Source organism: Podarcis melisellensis, assembly GCF_964234715.1.
Source record: "Podarcis melisellensis genome assembly, chromosome: 5".
NCBI lineage: Eukaryota > Metazoa > Chordata > Lepidosauria > Squamata > Lacertidae > Podarcis > Podarcis melisellensis.
Window position 1 is genome coordinate 41380666 of NC_138537.1, and position 21416 is coordinate 41402081.

At 47.2% G+C, this 21416-nt stretch overlaps 1 protein-coding gene across 1 annotated transcript in view; it reads left to right on the plus strand.

Moving 5' to 3' along the window:
- Positions 1 to 225: 225 nt before the first annotated feature.
- DNMBP (dynamin binding protein) overlaps positions 226 to 21416 on the plus strand; it is a 49039-nt gene continuing 27848 nt past the window's right edge. The window contains exons 1-4 of the mRNA XM_081911534.1: positions 226 to 345; positions 15393 to 15546; positions 17749 to 17871; positions 18272 to 20137. Of these exons, the coding sequence (XP_081767660.1) occupies positions 15399 to 15546; positions 17749 to 17871; positions 18272 to 20137 (2137 nt within the window). The 5' untranslated portion in view covers positions 226 to 345; positions 15393 to 15398. The remainder of the gene's footprint in view (positions 346 to 15392; positions 15547 to 17748; positions 17872 to 18271; positions 20138 to 21416) is intronic.

Below are 21416 nucleotides of genomic sequence, written 5' to 3' on the forward strand. Positions count from 1 at the left end.
GGAGCGGAGGGGGGCACAGGGAGCGGAGCATGTGCAGAGTGCCCCCGCGCCCCCGGCCGTCCCCAGCCCGCCGCCCCTGGCCTCCAGATCTCCAGCAATGGACACGCCTCTGCCTGGTCCAGTGCCCCCTGCCCGTGGGAAACGGCTGCCTCGCTGGCTCCGAGAGCGGGATTCCGGCCCCAGCTGCACCCGCTTGCTGGAAGGGGGCGCTCAGAGCACAGCCGGCTGCGGAGGGCGGCGACTGGGGCCGGGGCGGAGCTGAGCTCCGGGCCGCGGCGGCTCCTGGGGGCCGAGGCGAGAGGGCGATCTGCCGGGGCTGCGACGGCTGCAGGGACCGCGCAACAGGTAGGGGCCGAGAGGGAGACATCGCGGCAGCGGGAAGGGCCCGGCCTGGGCGCCCCCTTCCCTCTGCGCCGTCGGGGCTTCCACTTCGTTCCCGTCCGCTCGAGAAAGCGCTGCCCCCGGGGCTCGTGTGGAAACTTCTCCGACGCGGCCCCGGCTCCTCCCTCCGCGGCTTGAGCTGCGTGGGCAACTGGTCTCCCCATCCGCAGCGAGAGATCGCGGGTTGCTATCCTGGCCAGCTCCCCACCCATCCCGCCCCGTTGGCTTAGGGACACCAGGCTGAGCTTCCGAGTCGGAGGAGGCTTCCCTAAGGCAGCACGCGCGCCCTTGCGCGCCCAGGACATCACCATGGTTTCCCACAGTTCCCCTGGGTCCAGGGGTCTTACGCCCTGGTAGACCTCCTCGGTCCTGGTCTGGATCGCACCTAGGCGATTTTGCTTTTGGCTACTGGAGATGGTCCGTACTCCTAGGAACACTAGTTTGCTCCCCGCCCCCAGGTGACAACACCCTATATAGGAATTCTGGGGACAGCATTGTTATTTAGCGGGTCTGACTCTGGCTACTCATTCCGACCCTCCTTCACCCAAGTACAGACGACCCATGACTGACATGTCCCTTAGGGCGGATTCCAGTATGACAGTTGATGCTCATGGGACGGCCTTTTCTTACAGAAGGAAAAGTTACATCAGAATCTTTTGGGTTTTTTGGGAAGTGTGTGTGAGACAGTAGCGTAGCGTGGGGGGTGCAGGGGGGCCGGGCGCAACATCTGGGGGGGGCGCTCACACTCGCAGCTCTCTGCCCCTACCTCGCTCGAGTGCTAAAATCCACGGGTTAGGGGGTGCAAATTACTTGCCTTGCCCCGGGTGCTGACAACCCACACTACGCCATTGGTGTGAGAGAGAGAGAGATCCTATGGTTAGACTCTAGAAACAGGTATGTAGAGAGATGCTCAAATATTAGAAGCAGGAAGGGCTTTCTTGTTGATTGGAGATCTACTATAGGCTATCAGGTAACAGCTAAATTCGACCAAAAAAGGTCAAAGATTTTGTGTTTATGGTTTTTTGTTTGTTATATGTACAGTGGTACCTCGGTTTAAGAATAGCTCTGTTTACGAAGTCCACAAAACCGGAAGTAGTGTCCCGCTTTGTAAACTTTACCTCGGTCTAAGAACAGAATCCGAATGATGGAAGGACATTGGCGGTGGGAGGCCTCATTAGGGAAAGTGTGCCTCGGGTTAAGAACGGTTTCGGTTTAAGAACAGACTTCTGGAACGGATTATTCGTAAACCGAGGTACCACTGTATATTGAGCTGCGATTGCAAGATTGCAAGATTGCAAGATTTAGAGCTACAGTTCGTAAACCGAACTGTAGAGTTTGTGAACCGAATAGTTTGTAACTGTAGAGTTTGTGAACCGAATAGTTTGTAACCAGGGCTGTTTTTAAACGAGGTACCACTGTACTGCCATTTCTTGTCTATTATTAGTTGTGATTGTGCATACTTCTTTGTGTATCTGCCCTGAATCTTTGGGATGGGATAAGTGAAACATTTCAGCAAATAAGAGCATTCTTTTCCTGCCCGACACAACAGTGCAGCCTTCCTCTGGATTCTTCTCACTCCCAAGAACCTCCCTGGAACAAGTAGGTCGGTCTCTTGAGCTCTCCATATTCCAGGCAATTTGCCTTTTAACATAATGGGATGTACATTGAGACCACCGTGGAGTTCAGAGTTGAATTCATGTTTTCCAGGTCATAGTCCAGCACTCATGGTTTGCACATCGCAGGATAGCAAATCCTACTGAACATCTATCATGTTCTAATTAGTTTAAAATCAGTATTTAAAATGTCACCTAATTGCATCTTGGGAATAGCATGGGAGAGTGCAACTTAGATACATATCTTTCTGCCCTGGAACCCGCTTCACACATTACCAAATTCCTGCACGTCAATTATGTGGTCCTCAAGTGCAAAAGTGATCCCACTTGTGTGGGAATTGCTGTGTGTAGATGACAATCTGTGTGTGCAGCCCTGGCATCGTACTGTGGCATCTGCCAGTGCTCAGATGCCCTGGGAGGTCCTACTGGGGCTGTCACCCTGGCTAGCCCACATACAGGCCACCTATTATGGGCGTCTCAGTGGAGTGCTCCTGCAGTCACTAACTCCCCCACACTTACTTATGGGGTTACGTGATGGTGGCACCTGCTCCTTACAGAGCCTCTCCCCATATAATCTGACCTTGGACTCTGTGCTCATTTCCCGAGAGGTATGAAGGGTGGCAACACGAGAACGGGGCCTTTTCTGCAGTGGCTCCCTGTTTGCGGAATGGTCTCCTCAGAGAGGCTTGCCTGTCACCTTTATTATACATGTTTAGATGCTTTCAACCAGGCCTTTGGTTGATTAATATTCTATGGCTTTTTTAATGTGTCTGTGGGAAGGGAGGTTATTGTTCTGCTGTTTTCTTTTACTTATTTACTTGTTTTTATTCTGCATTTTATTCTTTGAACCATCCTGAGATCTTGTGATGGAGGGCGGTATATAAATTTAATAAAAATAAATAAATGAAAATAAGTCAGGGCCGGTACTATCATTAGGTAAACTAGGCAGCTGCCTTGGGCACAGCTCTCAAAGGGGTGCAGTACTGACCTTTGCGGAGCACAGTTTTATACGGATTAGTTTTAGTTATAGCTTATAGCTTAGTTATAGCTTTCAGTTATAGCTTTCTGATAATATTGTAGTTTTATATTTTGAAGAATTTTATCATTTGTACAAGACATCTGTTTTTGAAAACTGAAGTTAGCAATTTTTTTTGAGTGGTGGTGTTGCTGCAAGTAGTTAGCCTTACCAAGGGTGCAAAATAGCTTGGCACCCACACTGGGGTCAGCCCCCTCACTTACAACCACAGGGGGAGAAGCTGGTGGCAGCACCAAGGTTCATCCACAAGTGTGTGAGGGAGAGACTGGCATGGGGACTGCAGTTGGCACTGGGGGTGCCCACCTTGAACAGCTTGCCCATGCCACCCAAAAAATCTGAAGCCCGGCTTGCGCTTGTGTGTAGAATCATCGCATGCTACTATATGTGACTTGCATGTAGGAATTCTACAACCTGTGAACAGAGCCTGAGCAACTTCAGTTTTACATTCCTTGCAATGCTGCTTTTATCTCTATTCATATTCCCTGTGCTTGTCATTTCCTTGGCAAAAGGCTCAGCCGTTGCTTATTCAATGGCCTAATATTTTAATCTAACTAGAAAAGGATCATAGCAGCATATAGGATGCTGGAAGAGTGAATTCTGGGTTTCTTAAACTTGAGTTTCGGAATTAGGAAGCCTGCAGTAGTCTGGAAGGGATAGGGTTGCAAAGAGATGTAGGCCTCACCACAAAGCTCTGCTGAGTGCGTTCTTCAGAACAAGTTTCCTCTCGCTGTGGAAAGAACGGTGTCACCGGCGCCCACGTAAAGCGCTCTCCTCTGCGTTTGCGTGCAGCTTTAGCTGGTGCTGGCCTTACTTGGCTCAAGCTGTTTCATAAGAGCTTGGGGGCATCTCTGCCATATGGACCTGCTGCGAAGAGCAGCTGTCAAGCCTACCGGGTGGGCCACATCAGTGCTGAGAACAGCAGTACAGCTATTTCCTAAATCTTCACAGCAACACTTTTGCCAAGATGCCCTAAAGTAAGCATTAGGCTTTCAGCACCAAATAAGCAACATTGCTTATTCATGTCCTTATGGAGATCAACAATCTGAATGTTTGCAGCAGTGCCATTCTTAAGGGTATGTGCAGATGAAAACATTTATGTCATTAAAAGGTTTGTAGAGCCCCCATTATATCATGTGACCCATCTTCAGCTGCAGTGCTATAGGCACTTACCCAGGAGGAATTCCTGCTGACTTCAGTGGGACTTACTTCTGAGTAGATAGCCATAGGATTACACTGTCAGTTCCCAACTTTGTCCGTTGTTAAATAGGCGCTAGCCTTCTTGCAATGTTTTTTGTTTTATCTGGACAAATGTCACACAGTGTCCTTTATCCCAGCTATTATCCAAACCCCCACTTCCTTCATTATTAGGGCCCTTTTATTATTTAAGGATTTACAAGGGTCTACTTATAGTCATATGGGGTGCAGGTGGCACTGTGGGTTAAACCACAGAGCCTAGGGCTTGCCAATCAGAAGGTCGGCGGTTTGAATCCCTGTCACCCGCAACTTCCATAAATATTTTCTCTAGTATGCACAAGTTATTTGGGTGAATTGTACTGGCCCGGTGCTCTCAAGAGTTTTGCCTACTGTGTCTTTCTGTGGCTTTCAGATTTTGACTGCAAAACTACTTATTGGCATAAAGGAACTGCTCATGTGTTACATAGGTAAAGTTTTTGATTTGACTCCCATTATATCTGAGTATTACATTGGAGAATTACTGCTAGTCATTGCTGACAGTGCCGAACTAGCTGGCTTATGGATGTGCTGTGCTCCTAAACCCTAAGTATACTGACTTGGAAGCCAGTTAGGCTGGCTGATTTTCTTCCAGGTAAACAGGTTTTGAGTTATTGTCTTCCTTTATTATCCTTTCTCTTCTCCCCCATCCCCATGTTCCCCCTTTCTCTTAAGTTAACCCTTTGAAGTTTTAGGGGATTTGACAGTATTGTTGAGGGTACTTAAAGGTAAAGGTACCCTTGCCCGTATGGGCCAGTCTTGACAGACTCTGGGGTTGTGCGCCCATCTCACTTAAGAGGCCAGGGGCCAGCGCTGTCCGGAGACACTTCCGGGTCACATGGCCAGTGTGACATCGCTGCTCTGGCGAGCCAGAGCTGCACACGGAAACGCCATTTACCTTCCCGCTGGTAAGCGGTCCCTATTTATCTACTTGCACCGGAGGTGCTTTCGAACTGCTAGGTTGGCAGGCGCTGGGACCGAGCAGCGGGAGCGCGCCCCGCAGCAGGGATTCGAACCGCCGACCTTTCGATCGGCAAGTCCTAGGCGCTGAGGCTTTAACCCACAGCGCCCACCTGTGTCCCGCGTTGAGGGTACTTACATGTTATTAAATAGGTGTTCAAAATAGTCACATTGCATTGCACTGTGAGTTTATAACATTCCCCACCTCTCTCTCTGATTTTTTTTTCTAAGAGACTTTCAGTACACTGCAGTATGTAGAGATGTTTTCCCGCCACAAGTAAACAAGCTCTTGAAATGCAGGCTGTGATCTGGGGTGTAAGATCCACTGAGTGTAGTGGGACTTACTTCTGAGTAAGCGTGCCTAGGATTGCACTGCCCAGTTGGTTTCAATAGCACCATGACCTTGATTTTGTAGCCATTGTCCATTCAGGACTTTGAGAAGAGCCAGCACACAAACTGGCACTGAATTTTGTCACCCAAAAGCTACAGGCAGGTCTGTGTTCCTAAGTCAGGCTTAGGTAGCTCCATCTGTAGATTTATGGTCAGTTGTTTTTAGTATGGGTGAAAGCTATATCATTGAGCTTTCTCACCAGAGTGAACTCATGTTTTCATGACAGCACAGGAGAGGAGATTGCTTTAGAACTTTGTAGGACAAGGAGCATGGATGACAAAGCTAGTTCTGCCTTGAGTTTGGTAAATCCTTCCCCAGCTTATCATCAGTAGCTTCCTGTGGTTGTACGTGCTGATGTCACCTGTTTGTGGTGTGGCTTTTAAAATCCAGGTGATTGCAGATGGGAAGGGAATATATAATTTGTATCTAGGAACATGTGCTGCCTCTAGGCAAGCTCCAAGAGCCTCCAAAAGCCTGTTATCAACAGAAGTAAAAATATATACTACTCCATAATGCTTAGTTTCATTCATTGATGTGATTCTGGGCCACATCTGGTGACCTAGCTTTTTTGGCTGAGCTGGCATTTCTCGTGGCTATGTGGAAGTGGTTATCTTTTTCTGAATGCTCTGTCATGGGCACAAAGTACAGTTCAGCATCTCACTCTCGGTCTGCTTCAGGATTGTTTGCAATGGTAGTTTGTACCTGTGATGGAACACTCAGCTTCACCACTGGCACATCGGTGCCCACGCAGATAGAAACTAAAGTGGCAGGCTTTGCACCCAAAAATTGAAGAGAATAGATTCTCAGTGCATTTCAGGAACAGAGCCAAAGTATATGTATGGCATGAACTAGCCAAACAAACCGCTGCAGACTCAGAGTGACACTCAGAGAGAGCCCAAATGTAAAGGCTTAAGGCATTCATTGGGATACGGTCCCTCATCGGTGCTAGAAGGATGCAGTGAAGCTGCCACATGAGGCAGGCTTTGAAGAGGCGTGATTTGGCTTTCTTAAATATACTGCCAAGGGTGGAAGGTACCTATTGAATGTTCTCTGTAAATGAATAAGGATGACAGGGACTTACTTGCACCATCTTTCCTGCTTGCATCAAATCTGCAGCTGAGGATCTCCCTTGGCATCCTCCAATTTCTAGCAGCATTGCTGTACAGTTGAGTCATCAGCCCCTCTGAGAAAATTAGGTCCAGTTGTATGGAGCGGAATATCAGTGGAATGGGGAACATAGGCTTCATTGTACTTGTGAAACCCTTGATTTTCTGGTTTTGGCACTTGAGTGATGCAAGATCTTAGGTCTGACTTAGCAATACATTTGGTATTAATTTTGTGACACAGAGCCTGATGGGAGATTATCCTAGCACTAGTAGCTGCAGAGGAGCACTCCCTCCTAAAAGTTCCAAGTCTATTATTACGATTTATGTATTGAGGGGCAAATTGAGCCATTATTTCCCCGGGTGGGAAAATGTCCTTATTCCGCATGAGACTCTGTCACTGCTTAGGACTCCCTGCTGTGGAAGAGGCATCTCCCTTTGCTATTTCTCAGGCCTGTGTCTCTGTGGCCTTTCTATCTAGGTCAGTGGGGTGGGCTCAGCCATATGGTGAGTGTATCATTGTTCCTTCCTGGCAATGCGGTATAAACTGGGTTTAAAAAAAGATGACTAAACAAATAAAAGCAAAATAAAAGCAAGAGTCAGTTGTAAGAGCCAGGATGGATGGGGAAATGTAGCCCTAAAAATAAGCATTTCTAAACATGAGACTGCTGGAGGTAGGAATGTGTAGCAGGGCATAAGGGCTCTCTGTTGGTGTTGCCAGACATTCTCTGTGTTGTGCTGCACTTCCTCAAATATCAGGATCTGATCAGGAATGAAGACATGATATTTGGTATCAAGGTACCATAATCCAGCCCACTGGCCTTGCTGAAAAGTTGCTGATTGGTTGGGATAGGTAACTTGTAGGACTATAACTCCCACCAGTCCCAGTTTATGAAGGCAATGTCAAGGAGGATGGGAGCAACATCTGGATGGCACCTGAAATCTATAAGGAGCTGCCTTATACAGACTTTGGCCATTGGTGCAAGGGTTTCTGGGTGCTCTAACCCTTTCCTTCAAATACATAGGGAGTTGAGATCTTCAAGAATTTGGGGTCATGGTTAGAGCACAGGTGGCTGAAACATCATGCTGAAATTAGCTGGACTTATTCAGTCCATTTGACTCATGCTATGTTGGTTGATGTGGCAAGCAATTCTTTCCTATCTATCAGTCCTGGAGTGTTGACCCAGGAGGGTTGTTGCTGTTTTTGCCGATGAAGGAACAGCAGATGCCCCCAGTTATGGCCCACCCAGAAGGGGAGAAATCTACAGGCGGCTGTGACACATTTGTGAAGCTGTTTCCTCTCTGGTCCAGCTTGGAAGACACAGTTGTGAGAGTGTCCAAGTCAGAGGTCTCCTTGACAACCTCTTGTTGTTGCTGCTTGGATTACTTTCAGCATGTTTTGTTCTCGGATGTTGACAGGATACTTGGAGAACTGCAGGCGTCCACTGTTGCTCCAGATTCAGGCCCTTGTCTTTCAGTGACAAATGGGGTTGGTTTACAAAGGCAGTTAGCTGAGGTAAAGAGAGATCCTATGTCCTGTACAAGAGGTGATCAAAACCTGCCTTTAAAAAAAAAAATAGCATCACTTTGATAACCTTTCCAACTGCTGCCTATTCTGTAATTTCCCCTTTTGGGGGGCGAAACTAACTAACTAACTAACAAGCAGGCGACAGCAATACAGTTTCTTGATGATGCCTCAACCCAAGGGGTGTTTTTTTTCAGCAGGAACTCACCGAAACTCAGTTCTGACGCCTCTCAGGTGGGCACCATTGCCATTATAGGAGAATAAGAGAGCCGTTCATGGTGAGTTCTGGCATGTCTTTTTCTAGAAAAATAGCCCTGAATCCAGGATTATATTTCCAACCATGGCTATCCAGATGACTTATGCTAGAACCCCCCAAATTGTGGTTCCAAATGCAGTTTGAACAGCCTCACGTTCAGCCCAGGTTGTAGCTGACTCTTTCATACAGCTTTTGCTTAACTTGGCTGCTCAGGCCATGGGCTTGGCTTTCCCGTACTGGCGATATGTACTGTGCTGGGTTCCTTTCTGTGCATGCTGCAGCATGCGGCTGGGATTCCTCCTCCTCCAAAAGCAGTTAAAGAACCAGAGAGATATCTACACCATGTTGGACACTGAGGGGACTGGAAGCAGGAGAGTCTTGCCACATGGAGGCTTGCTAAGAGAGTAGAGACTTCTAGCTGACTTAACAGGCCTCCCTGTACTGCTATGTTAGATGGATTTCTACTGTAGATCCATTTCCCTTTATCATCTCTGTTCAGTTGCAGATCTCCCAGAGGTAAAGGGGAGCGGTGCTGGTAAGCCAGCAAGGCGTGTGACTCATCCGTGACCCCAGGCCTGTGGGTGGGTGAAAACGCTTTCCCTTGGATCGTTGCCTCCTGCTGCAGCGTGTGCAGGGCTGTTACACTTGGCACGGATATGGCTGGCCAAAGGGAGGAGGCTCAAAGCACGGAATCTGGGAACAGTTTTCTGTTTGGGACAGAAGGCAGGGCTGTCTAATGATGCAGCCCGGATGGAGCTGGAAGGTTGTTTCCTCCCTCCAGGCATAAGTTTAGAGCAAGGCTTGGCAGGCAGATGTTCCTGAGAAGACAACACTCCGCTGTCATCCCGGTCGTGGAATAAGCAAGCCCTTTTGAGTCAGTCCGCCAGAAGTGGAGGAGATCTTTCCACAGTGCATTAAAATAATCTTGCAAGAGGGAAAGAATCTCAGGTTTCTGCCTGCTTATTCTCCCCACCCTCACTGCCAGCAGAACTAGGGATGGTTTGTGGCAACACTAGAAGTGTTGCATTTGTGGTGGACCCTCTTTCTCTTCATTATTTTGCAGACCTTACACATGAGAGTGTGGTAGAGAATGTAGAGTGTTGTTGCTGCTGTTTGCTGCCCTTTTAACATGTTCCTTCTCCATGGCGTATAGTAACTGAAGGAATGTCCTGGCATTATCTCAGCAGTCCTCCTCCTCCTCCATTTAGGACATTCTTTACTCATTAACACCCACATGCCTTGTCCAGCTGACTGAACTTTTTTTAATCAGGAGCATCACCAGGGCTTCTTCTTCAGCGTTCATCCTGCTGCATCAGCTGCTGTGAAAATGTCAAACCAGAAGCTGCATCTTCTTTACCTGGGTGTATTATGGATGAGGGCATACCTGAGTCTAGTGGCACTTGGAAGACAGTAGCTATTGCTATTAGGGATCAGAACCCCTTGAGTGCAGGGGAATCAGCATAACTTATGCTTCATGGCAGGCTTGGAACTGCTCCCAAATCCAGTTATTATCATTAATTTGTTTGCTTTATTTATTAATTGCTTTCCACAAGGCATGCCAAAGTATCCCCATTGTCTCAAGCCCCAGTTGTTTTTCCCCACCTTTCTTGACAGTCACAACAAATTCTGTTCTGAGGAAGGGGATATGATTCCTGTCAGTTTACAGTAGTGGAGGAGACCTTTCCTCCTTGGAAAGGGAAGCTGCTTATGCCAAGAGCCAGCTATTGGTCCATCTAGCTAAGTATGTCTGCACTGAGAGACAGCGGTTGTCCATGGTTCCAGGCAGGAATTTTTCCTAGCTCAACTTGAAGATGTCAGGAACTGAATTTGGGACTTTTGCGTGCTAAATATATTCTCTACCACTGAGCTGCAGCTCTTCCATTTATATATAAATATAAATAACTATCTTTCTCTGCCTATATCTATACAGTATGGTGGTTCCTTTCTCCTTTCTTTTTCTACCGTCTCAAATTCCAGATCTTTTATCCTATCCTGTTTTAAAGTCTGTCAGATTCTTTGCTGAGTGTTTGTCCAAATCTGCCAAGGACTCCTCTTCTGTCCTGGATTGCACCTTGTGATGTTGGGCTTTATTTGTGACAGGTTGTGTTAATTTGTGCTCTGCGTTTTAACACCATTTAAACATTGGTTTCTCTACATTGTAGCATGTTATTGCAAAAAAACAAACAAACAACTTTTGGCCTGTGCAATTTTCTAGGCAAGACAGACACAAGGTGTGGCTTGTGCTTAATCATCACTCAGTGCAAAGTGGGCTGAGATTTCTTAGCATGTAACAGATTCCTGCATTAAGACAAATGGGCAAAGAATGTATTTTGTTCCTGCCGTATAGTGAATAATTAAGGTTTAGCACGCTACTTCATGGAAGTGTTTTGTGTTTGTGGTGGTGATTTCTAGACGCTCATGAACAAGGATTAGTGAAACTGAATGGAACCCTGTTGGGCATTTTAAATTGTTTCAAAGAACTTCAGGACATTAATTTGAGAGATTTCAGCTGCGTACACATTGCCATCTTAAAACACAGATAGAGCCTTCTTTTTCTTAATTCACATCAAAGCTGACTTGGGCTAAACTTATAAAAACTCAGTATTTCATAAGAAATGTCAGACTAGATACAGGACAGGTGTGTATTGCAGCTAATGTTGTATGTTCCAAACCACTGGAAGCAGAGTAAACTGAAGTGTGTACACAGCTTCATAGGCATGATTCTTGAGAACCTGGTCTATACAGTTTCTTTCTTGACAACTGCAAAACACAGACTTCATGGAGGGATGTGGGAGCTATAAGAACATGCAGCTCGCAGAAATTTGTTAGTTTGCTCCTTTTCCTTCTACAGAGCAGCAGCAGCAGCATTTTATTGATTTTGAGCTCAGATCCGTGATATTGAAGGATAAGCATTGCTATTTTGCAGCATTCATTTGTACTGAAATGGTAGAGGTACAGTATAACATTTAACTTGCGCTGCTTCCTTAACTTGCTTTAATAGACAGCATTTTGCATCAGAATCTGAAACTTCATCACCCCGTTTTGCAAGTGAGCACTTCACCTTTTTCCTGGGGTTTTGAGATACAGGAGACATGCAGGAAAATGGTCCCACTCACTATTGATGCTCTAGGATAGATACCTGTAGCAAGTCTACAGGTTGGTGGGGTGGGAAGTGTTGATCTGATGTGCTCCACAGAGGTCCAGGGAAGAACTCAGTGTACATATTCTGCAGCCTGAGAGTATCATTTGAAGTGTAACCTATGGCATGTTTCTGGGTTTGCCTGGGGCTTAAACATTGGGAATTGCCAAGGCAGCATTTCTGAGAAATGCCAGCTTCACATTGTTGCCATGAGTGAAGTTGCTAGTGCCTGATAATAAAACAACGAATGCCATCAGCAAAACACATTTGTTCCCTCTAGCTCTTTCGCTCACCCATCCTGTATTATGGGTTTATGCACACACTTCTATAAAAACAATCCCAATTGTTCCTCCCCAAATCTAAGCACTTAGTGCCCTGGACATTGCTCTGAGGTGCATGCTTATCACAGGGGGGGATTTGGGGTTTTTTGGGGGGTAGCATACGGTACTCTTCATTGCCTGAGAAAAGGCAAGTGTGTCATTTAATGTGTAACCATGTTTTCTGTGTCTGTTGATTTCTGATGTTGGTAGCAATGGGGAATAGAATCATAGAAATATAGTGTGGGAAGGGACCCCAAAGTTATCTAGTCTAACCTGCTCCAACGCAGGAATCAAAGCTATGTCAGTATATCAGCTTTCACAATATATGGGGCTCAGGTAATCTGTATCCCTAGCATACAGGGCTTACCCCTGCCCCCATTAAGTGCCCTGGGATAGAGCTGGTTTTCTCTTTTCTAAAGGTACTGAACATAGGGTTGCCAGCTGACCTGAAAGGGCATCCTGCCCTCCTATGCTTTTAAGAGCAGTTTGATGTGCAGAAACAGCAAACAAACCTTTTCATAGTGTTGGGATCAGCCTTACCACCTGCTAACATCTGCTGATCGAGTTGCTGTTGCAGGTGCAGGAGCAGGAACCCGTAAAAAAGTTGGTCACCCTACTAGGGTCAGGAGGAAACCCTCCCCCTTTTTTTGAAGTGGCAATATAGGGGTTTGCTTCCTGGGTTTTGTATAGATTGTGCCTGTCACCATTTGCACATAGCTTGCTGGTCGTTGGCAGCCCAGAGCCCAGTTTCTGTGCGTCAGGGAAATGCTAAGTTTCCGTTCCATCTTGCTGTCCCTTCCTGACAGGAATTCCTCCTTCTCCTGACCCTGCACTCTTGGTTCCTTTCACACAGCCTGATTCTGGAGCTAGGGGGAATGGTGCAGAATGGCTACCCCCTCCTCACTGCCCACCACTTCCATTGCCTTCTCACACAACAAACTTTCTGGTGATCTGGTCATTTGAAAAATGCCAGCCCAAACAGTTCATCTTTTGGAGGAGGAGCCTGTTCGGTGGTGGGACTGAAGTCGCTTGCCTGATTCTCTCTTTCCTATCACAGTATCCAATCTGTTTGCACACCATCTATGAACGAGGGTCACTCATCTTTCTTCTTTTTATGATACTATTTGTCACAGCTGATACTTTGGACTTACCTGTGCAATCCTCCCTTTCCTTTTAAAAAAAGAGAGAGATAAAAATAAAGTCCTGATAGTTCTGTCTGGATCTAACACATAGTCTGGACTATGAATGTTTTCAAAGGAGCTTTCTAGCACCAGTGTTGTGCTTCTTTTTCCCCTCACATTGGTAAAAAAGAAAGTGCCTGTTTTGTTTGTTTCATTTACAAGTACAAAATTGTTTGGGGCTGGGGAGAAACACCTCCCCAGCAATGAAGTCCAAATAGATACTTGATCTTGACCTATTTGTATGCTTACTTAAATGTTTATATATGGTAAATGAACTGCTAATTATATGTATATCATAGAATTGTAGAGCTGGAAGGGACCCGGAGGATCATCTAGTCCAGTAATGTGTGTGTGTGTGTATACACACACACACACACACACACACACACACACACTGGTACCTTGGTTTAAGTACTTAATTCGTTCCGGAGGTCCGTACTTAACCTGAAACTGTTCTTAACCTGAAGCACCACTTTGGCTAATGGGGCCTCTTGCTGCCGCCGCGCTGCTGGAGCCCAATTTCTGTTCTTATCCTGAAGCAAAGTTCTTAACCTGAAGAACTATTTCTGGCTTAGTGGAGTGTGTAACCTGAAGCGTATGTAACTTGAAGCGTATGTAACCCGAGGCACCACTCTGTGTGTGTGTGTGTGTGTGTGTGTGTGTGTGTGTGTGTGTGTGTATATATATATATATGCAGCAGTCCCTTACAGGGATCAAACCTGCAGCCATACTCTAACCATCTGAGCTAATTTTTGATTATTACTTTCTTAGTGTTGTGTTGCTGTGATATTATATGTCGTATTTTGTACTTATGTAGTATTTTGTATAGCAGCTAGATTTTGTTTTTTGTGTGTGATCTGCTTTGAGCACAGATTTACTTGTGGGAAATGTGAAATATAAATACATTGACAAGGACAAATGGCCCTTCCTGTAATGCAGTTGATGGAGAACAGCCCTCTGAGCTGGGTGGAATTTTACCAAGGAAGTTAACTGCTCCCTGTGAATTATCAAGGCAGTTTGGACTGTAGGAGAATCTTTGCAGGAGGCATTGCAGGATCCCAGGGCTTGGTGGAAGTTGGGTCAGATTCAGTATCAAAAACCTGTACCAGATAATCATAGAGATGTAGTCAGCCCCCGTATATCAGGTCAGGCTCATTGTCTTATCTAGTCCAGTATTGTCTGCTCTGACTGGCAGGGCCTCTTCAAGCTCACAGGCAGAGGCCCTTTCCCACCATCAGGTACTGTATCACAAAATAAATAAATCTGGAGTTGCGAGGATGAAACCTTCTACATACAAAACGAGTGGTCTTCCATTGAACTATGGTTCTCCACCCCCACTGCTTCCCAATTCCTATAAACTGGCAGCTGCATGTAATTATAAGATATGGAGGTTGCCAACCAATCCATCCAAGGTCAAAAGTGAAGCTGCAACAGGGTGGAGGAACAGCTAAACTCATCAAGAACTAATCTTTGAAGGCAAAGCATGGGAAAATGAGTGAGGAGGGGCTGAAGGTCAACATACAAGAAACGTTGAAAAGGATAATAGATCATAGAATCATAGAAGGGACCACAAGGTTCATCTAGTTGAATCCCCTGCAATGCAACGCAGGAACCTTTTGCTCAACCTACGACCCTGTGTGTAAGATTCTCATACCCTACCAGCTGATGTAAGGAGAAAAGAAGGGTAGGACAGAATCAGGTCAAAAAAATAGGAGTCAGAATGGACTGCCATTCAGACAAAGTCTAACTTCTTCCTGTGAAGTGTTTCTAAAGAATGAGGGTCACTACCAAGCACTGGCCACAAATATTTGTAGGAAAGGATAGCAGTCTAGTGGTGGCTCCATTCAGTCCTGTTGAATGGAGCTGGCTGAGAAGATAGAGCATATGGAGCTCCCTTGTGCTGAACTTGAGATACAGGATGGCCACACAGGTTTTGGGTGCAAATGATTGCAATACTACACAAATGTGATCTTGTATCTGAGGAATGGGAAGCATGTGTCCCTCCAGATGTTGTTAGACTCCCAACACCCATAAGCCCTGGTCACTGTGGTCAGGGACATTGGGAGGTGTAGCCCAACAAAATACGGAGGGTCATACATTCTCCATTCCCATTGTATCCAGACTGATGCAAACCTCCATGCTACTTCTGGAGTTGCTTATTGCTCCTGAATCTCTGCTCCTATGTAAAATTCCCCTTGCAGTCTGTGACATGACATAACTGTTTCCCAGGTCTTGACTCTGTATCCTTTCGTTGCAGATCCTAATGATGGAGGCAGGCTCTGTGGTACGGGCTGTCTTTGACTTCTGCCCCAGTGTCTCCGAAGAATTGCCGCTGTTTGTGGGGGATGTCATAGAAGTGTTGGCAGTCATAGACGAATTCTGGCTCCTTGGGAAGAAGGAAGGAGTCACAGGTGGGAGTCAAAAGGCCTGCGCTGGGCTCATAGGAATGGTTGAATTAGAAGCAAGCCAGCATGAAGCAAAACTCAGGGTGTGTGGGGATTAAAGCTATGTAAATGCCCCCCTTCTAACTGGGAGCTTTGAATATACCAGCCAAGTACCAGAAACAGGCCTCGGATATCTCCTTGGTGGCCCCAGCAGTCTCTCCAGAAGATGAGGGATAAACAACACAGTTAAGGAGTTGAGGATCAATTTTGCATTTACTAACGCACTAGAATAAGAGCTCCCTGTGTGATATGCATTTGCTGTGCCATGAAGGAAATGGGCTCAATTATGAACTTGGTGAACTACACACAAATGGAAGATACTATACGAGCAGCCGCCACATGAAGTGGTCTGATGTGGCCTCTGTATAAGGTCTTCAAAACCTTCAGCTGGAACCTATCATCTATGTCCAAAAGCTTGCTTTGCTCGCTTTTCTCAGTTTCCTTCAACAAGGCAGCCAGTCTAATAAAAGATGCGTGTCTCAACATACTCAGGCTTCTCATATTGTGGGATTAGCATGACAACAGGGCCCTGAACAATATAGCAGATGGCAAAGCACTGAAACCAGCAAGCCAGTTGGTGTCCTGGTTGCAGTGCTGGGTCTTCCCTTGAGAGCTGCCTTTTGACCTGTGCCTTGAAAAGGCTCATTTGGTGTCTCTACCAGTGGAAGTGTACATCTCCCCTAGCTGTGCCAGTTTTTGTCATTAGCAATTGGCCACTTGGGGAGAAGTCTCTTGCCCTCAGCCCTGGGGAAAGAAGAAGATGCAGTGCCAGTCCCTGCTCTCACTCCCTCATCATTTCCACTGCTCTAAGCTTGGAAATGAGGGTCATTACTGTGGCATGAACAAAGTGGCTGCTTTCTTGTCAAGTCGGCAGGATGCAGGTCACCGGAGCTTGAGAATTTCACTTCTCCTTTTGTAAACCCAGAGACTGAGCCTGAAGCAAGCTGTATAGCCGTCCAGCAACTGCCAGTGTAAATGAGACATACCAGAGAGAGAATGCTTCATGGCCAGGAGAGGGTGCCATTCTCAAGCTTTCCTTTCCCTCTCCCTCAGGACTCTTGTCCTGCATGCACCACAGGGCAAAGCTTAAAGCCAGATCTGTAGTAGCAGTCCTGTCTTGCCTCCTTCTGTTGCAAAACATGGAAGTTTTGCAAGGCCTTCTTAGCTGGAGGTAACATGTCAGCATAGAGGGATTTTCATCACCTCAACTCAAAATCCTTTCAAGTTCCAGGTACATACCGTGAAGTAATCTGTTCAATGCATTAAAATAAAATGGATCATTTCAACTTTGTTCTCAATGCTGAAGTTTAAACTGGAGTAAAAAAGGCTTATTCATTGGAGAGAAGAGGATCATGCAGGTCTGGGATCCTACAGCTGTCTAGGTGCTAGGATGTGGCCTTTGTATTGAATGGATTCTGACATCTGGATCGGCCTCTTGGCTTACCAAGACAGGCTCCCAACTAATAATAATAATAATAATAATAATACCAGTCCATCACCATCAAGAAGTCCCAGAGTGGGTTACAGCTTAAAAATCAGTATTAAAAACAGTTAAAACAAATTAGTCACAGGAATAGGGTGGATTCATTAAAAGAAAACACATCATGATGGATGGGTCTTTTATAAAAGATGCATTTTCCAAGAAAGAAAAAAAACATATTAAACAAGGCCATTCAGAAAGGTTAGTTCAAATTAAATCTTACAGTTTTCTTCAGAACTCTTCATTTGGCCAGATGGAATGGGGGAAAGTTCTTCACCCCTTTTGAAGATTCCTGCAGAACTTGGAAGCTTACGTGCTATTTTGTGACCTTTTGGTTGACCTAACGAAGGGTGGTTCAGTGAGAATTACAGACCCCTGGGCTGGATCTAGACATGTCAAAGAAGTGATTCAGTTAAACACATTGTAAACTCATACTGGAAATCCAGTTGGGAAAGACTAGACTCCACAGTGCCATCTGGTGTCACGGTGCTATACTGCATATACAATGCATATAAAACTCTTTTTCTTTACCAATCTTGCTGAGTCCCTGGAAAGAGATGCTTGCATGTCCTAGAGAACAGTGGGATGTATTGGTGCAGAGGCACTTGTGTAATCTGTATCCACGGGAACATTTCCCTGCTATTGACAGTGTGCACTCTCCCTCTCTTTCCCTCTCTCTCTCATTCTAGGACAGTTTCCCAGCAGCTTTGTGGAACCCATGGAAGTTCCTGCTTTGAAACAAGGAGAAAAGCTGTTTGTTTGCACCAGCAATTTTACTTCCCAGGAGCCTGGCAGCCTCAGCTTGCAGAGAGGTACTGGTGGAATCCATCGGGTAGTCAAAGAGGGGCCTGTTCAGCCTGGTCCTTCTCTCCAAGAGCCCCTTTCCTAGTGTCTTCTTCCCCAGAACTCCAGCTACAATGATCCAAGGACTTTTACTGCTGGCAACTTCATGCTCTGCTGCATTTGCCATGGCTGGGGTTGAGCTCTGAGCACCTAGGATAGCAAGAAAGTGCCCAGAATAGTAGCCATGGCCCACCTTTCCTATCCCTGCGATGCCCATTGTTGGCAAGTTCCATCTAGATTGCTGTGAGCCCTTGTGGATTTGGGGTTACTTATATCTCCTAGTGTTAGAACCCTGAGGGGTTCTAAGCAAGGGGGTGCTGTAGGTGACACCTTAGAAATCCCCTGACTTCATATCCTTTATCCCTGCAGGAGACCTAGTGATTCTGGATGGTTCTGCGTCTTCTCCTTGGCCCCAAGGCCGAAGCTGTTTGGGAGCCAGAGGCTTCTTCCCCTCATCATGCGTGCGAGAACTCTGCCTCTCAGCTTTTGGCCCTCGATCGCCTTACGGCACCACCCTGGAGATGCCACCCTATGCCCTGGGCCAGGCCCGAGCGCTGATGAGCCTCTCAGCCCAGCTGGAGGAGGAGCTAGACTTCCGGGAAGGGGATATGATTACAATTGTGGGGATCCCTGAGCCTGGATGGTTTGAAGGAGAGCTTGGGGGTCGCCAAGGTATCTTCCCTGAGGGGTTCGTAGAGCTTTTGGGTCCGCTAAAAGCCAAGGTTGGTCCAGAGGAGCCCGGGACCTCAGAAATCCACAGTGTTAATGGGGTGAAAGGAACATACCCTCAGCCTGAGGAGAAGGCATGGAGTGACGGTGAGGAGTTTCTGGGGCCTTATGGGATCGCTCTCTATCAGTTCCAAGCCCTGGAGTCAGCAGAGCTGGACTTTGAGGTGGGAGACAGGATTCGGATTCTGGAAGTCCTGGAAGATGGTTGGCTAGAGGGGGAGCTTCGAGGGAGACGTGGGATCTTCCCTCACAGGTTTGTGAGGTTGGAGGAGAGCAGTTCTCCAGCTAGGGAGAAATGGGAATCTGGGTGTCTGCCAAAGGACATGGACTCTGAGGTGGTCAGCACCCCCAAAGCAGGTCCTCCTGCCATGTGGGAGGAGCCTGGACAGAGCCCGGCCTGCACTGAGGAGAAGCCTGGCCCCCTTGCTGTACATGAAGACCATTTGGACTCTGAGCTCAAAGAGAATGAAATGCTCAGCCGCCCAAATGAAGGCTGCCTGGAATCTTTTCCCTCACATAGGTCAAGCTCTCCCTCAGTGGACCCTATCCAAGCTGTAAATGGAGTTTCCTTCATACCTCAGCCTGCTCTTCAGCCAAAGGGCCAACTCTGTGGTCAGGTGAGTAACGCAGAGTCCAACCAGAGCTCAAGGACCTCATGGAGTCACTCAGAGGCCTGCAAGTCCTTGGAGTGGGACAGAGAGGCTCACAGTCCTTCCCACAAGAACATGCGCTGCGAGGACTTGGCTGCTTACGTGGACATCCAGCGGTGGAAGCCCAAATCCCGCTCTTCCAGCTTCAGTGGGACACACGAGGGCCTGGATACTTGGCCTGTCTGTCGTGGTGCTCGGGCTGAGCGCCCCCAAGGGGTGCTCCATGGGGAGAGCTGTGGAGACCTCGATTCCAAACTGACAGAGCAGCTGGCTCAGTTTGAGCAGAGCCTGGCAGGCCCCATTAGCCATGGCAGCTGCGGGACCCCCCAGCACGATAGCACCTCCCGGCACTTTTCTATCCTGGATTTCAGCTCTGAGAAGGACATCGTACGCGGTTCGGTGCAGCACACTCCACCGAGGAGGAAGGTGCTGCGGCCACCGCCTCCCCGGCCTAGCACCCCAGTCTCTGCCGCACTTCATTCGCCTGCAGGCCACAGCCCCAAAACTACACCTCCCTCTCAGGCTCTGCCAACTTCTGTGAGGCCGTCCAGGCCAGCGCCACTTCCACCTCCCAGCAGCCAGAGGAGGAGCCCAGGTCCTGCCAAACTGCAGCCAGGGAGCAAAGAGAGACAAGGCAGCAGCGACGAGCCTAGAGGTGCATCTCCGTGCCTTTTCCTGCTGAACCATATCCAGGAACTGGAGCGAGAACTGGATGTTTACAGCAAGACCCGTGCGGAGCTCAGCACAATGCTGGAGCAGCCACAGGGTGGGCTTGGGCGAGCCGAGACTTTGGAAAACCTGGAGTTTTGCGACTGCAAAATGTCCAGCCTGCACTTGGAACTGCAAGAGCTGAAAGGTAAGTACAGATCAGTTCTTTATTTATCAGTTCTGACATGTAGAATGCTATGCAATTTGCTACCAGTAATCCAGTGTGTGAGGACATTACTGCTTGGGCTTTGGGGAAGATGCACTTAAAAGGAACCCTTTCTCAAATTCTTTGAGTGAATAAAGGATTGGGTAAATTTGCTTGCGTGTGGATAGTGTCATCGTATAGTTTAGCTGCTAGGTGGCACTAGACTTACTGGTACCTGGGTGGAGTCAGGAGCTTTCATTTTGCTGTTTTTTTCTTGTTGGAGAGAGAGGATAGATTTCTTGCGCAGCTTCCTGGCTGGTGTTTCCTCTAAGTCTCCCACAACTGCATGATTATTGTCCCCCAGGTTTTTCCCCTTTGTTCTTTGTGGTCTCTGGGCAGACCTGTACTTGGGTTCTGCACCCGCACAGACATTGTTTTGGAACTTTCTGCCACTGGACTAGCATTTTGACAGGCAGTTTGCTCCTAAACTCAGTGCATATGCTCAAGGATGTGTAGCTTCCCTCTTCTCACACAGTTCCTGCAGAGGCAGCATAGTAAGAATGGTCTTTCGCCTTGCTTGAGCTAGACAACAAAAAAGAATATGTATATATATACATATATATATATGCAGGTTTTGGTGTCCTCGGGTGTCTTCCCGTGTAAAAGTTGGGGTGTCTAGGCGACGTTTCGACGAGGTCTCACTCGTCATCTTCAGGCTGGTGCTTTCGGCTTCTTGTTACTGGAACAGAGCAAGATCTCAGTGTTTGAGTTCCTATAAATACTGTTGAGGGGGTGTGGTGTATAGCCTCCAATGTTCTGGGCAGAGAGGAAGTTCCCAGGCTAGTGTGCCTTTTCTTCTTTTGTTCCTTAATTACTTGAGGGATATCTTGAGTGATTTCTTGAGTGATATCCTGAGTACCACTTAGGTGGGTCATTAGGTGTGGATTAGTTGCTAAAGTCTTTGTGTCTTGACCTCTTGAACTTTGTGAAGAGTTTTTCTGAGAAGATGGCTGTACTGCACTTAGTTGTGCTCTGGCTTGGCTTCGTGTATAGGGGCGAGCTGTGGTTTTGTGGCCTGTGTCAGCCAGATCTGTGTAGGGATTGCAGGGGGGTGCAGCATCCGGAGGTGCCACCATGGTTTGGCTACTGGATGGTGTCTGTAATTTATCTGTGGAGAGGGTCTGGGTTTGGGTCTGGTGTGGTTGATTGGTGATAGCGTTCTGTGTGCCTCTGGATCTGGTGTCAGTTTTTGTGGGGAGGGCTAATTTCCAGATGTCTGGCA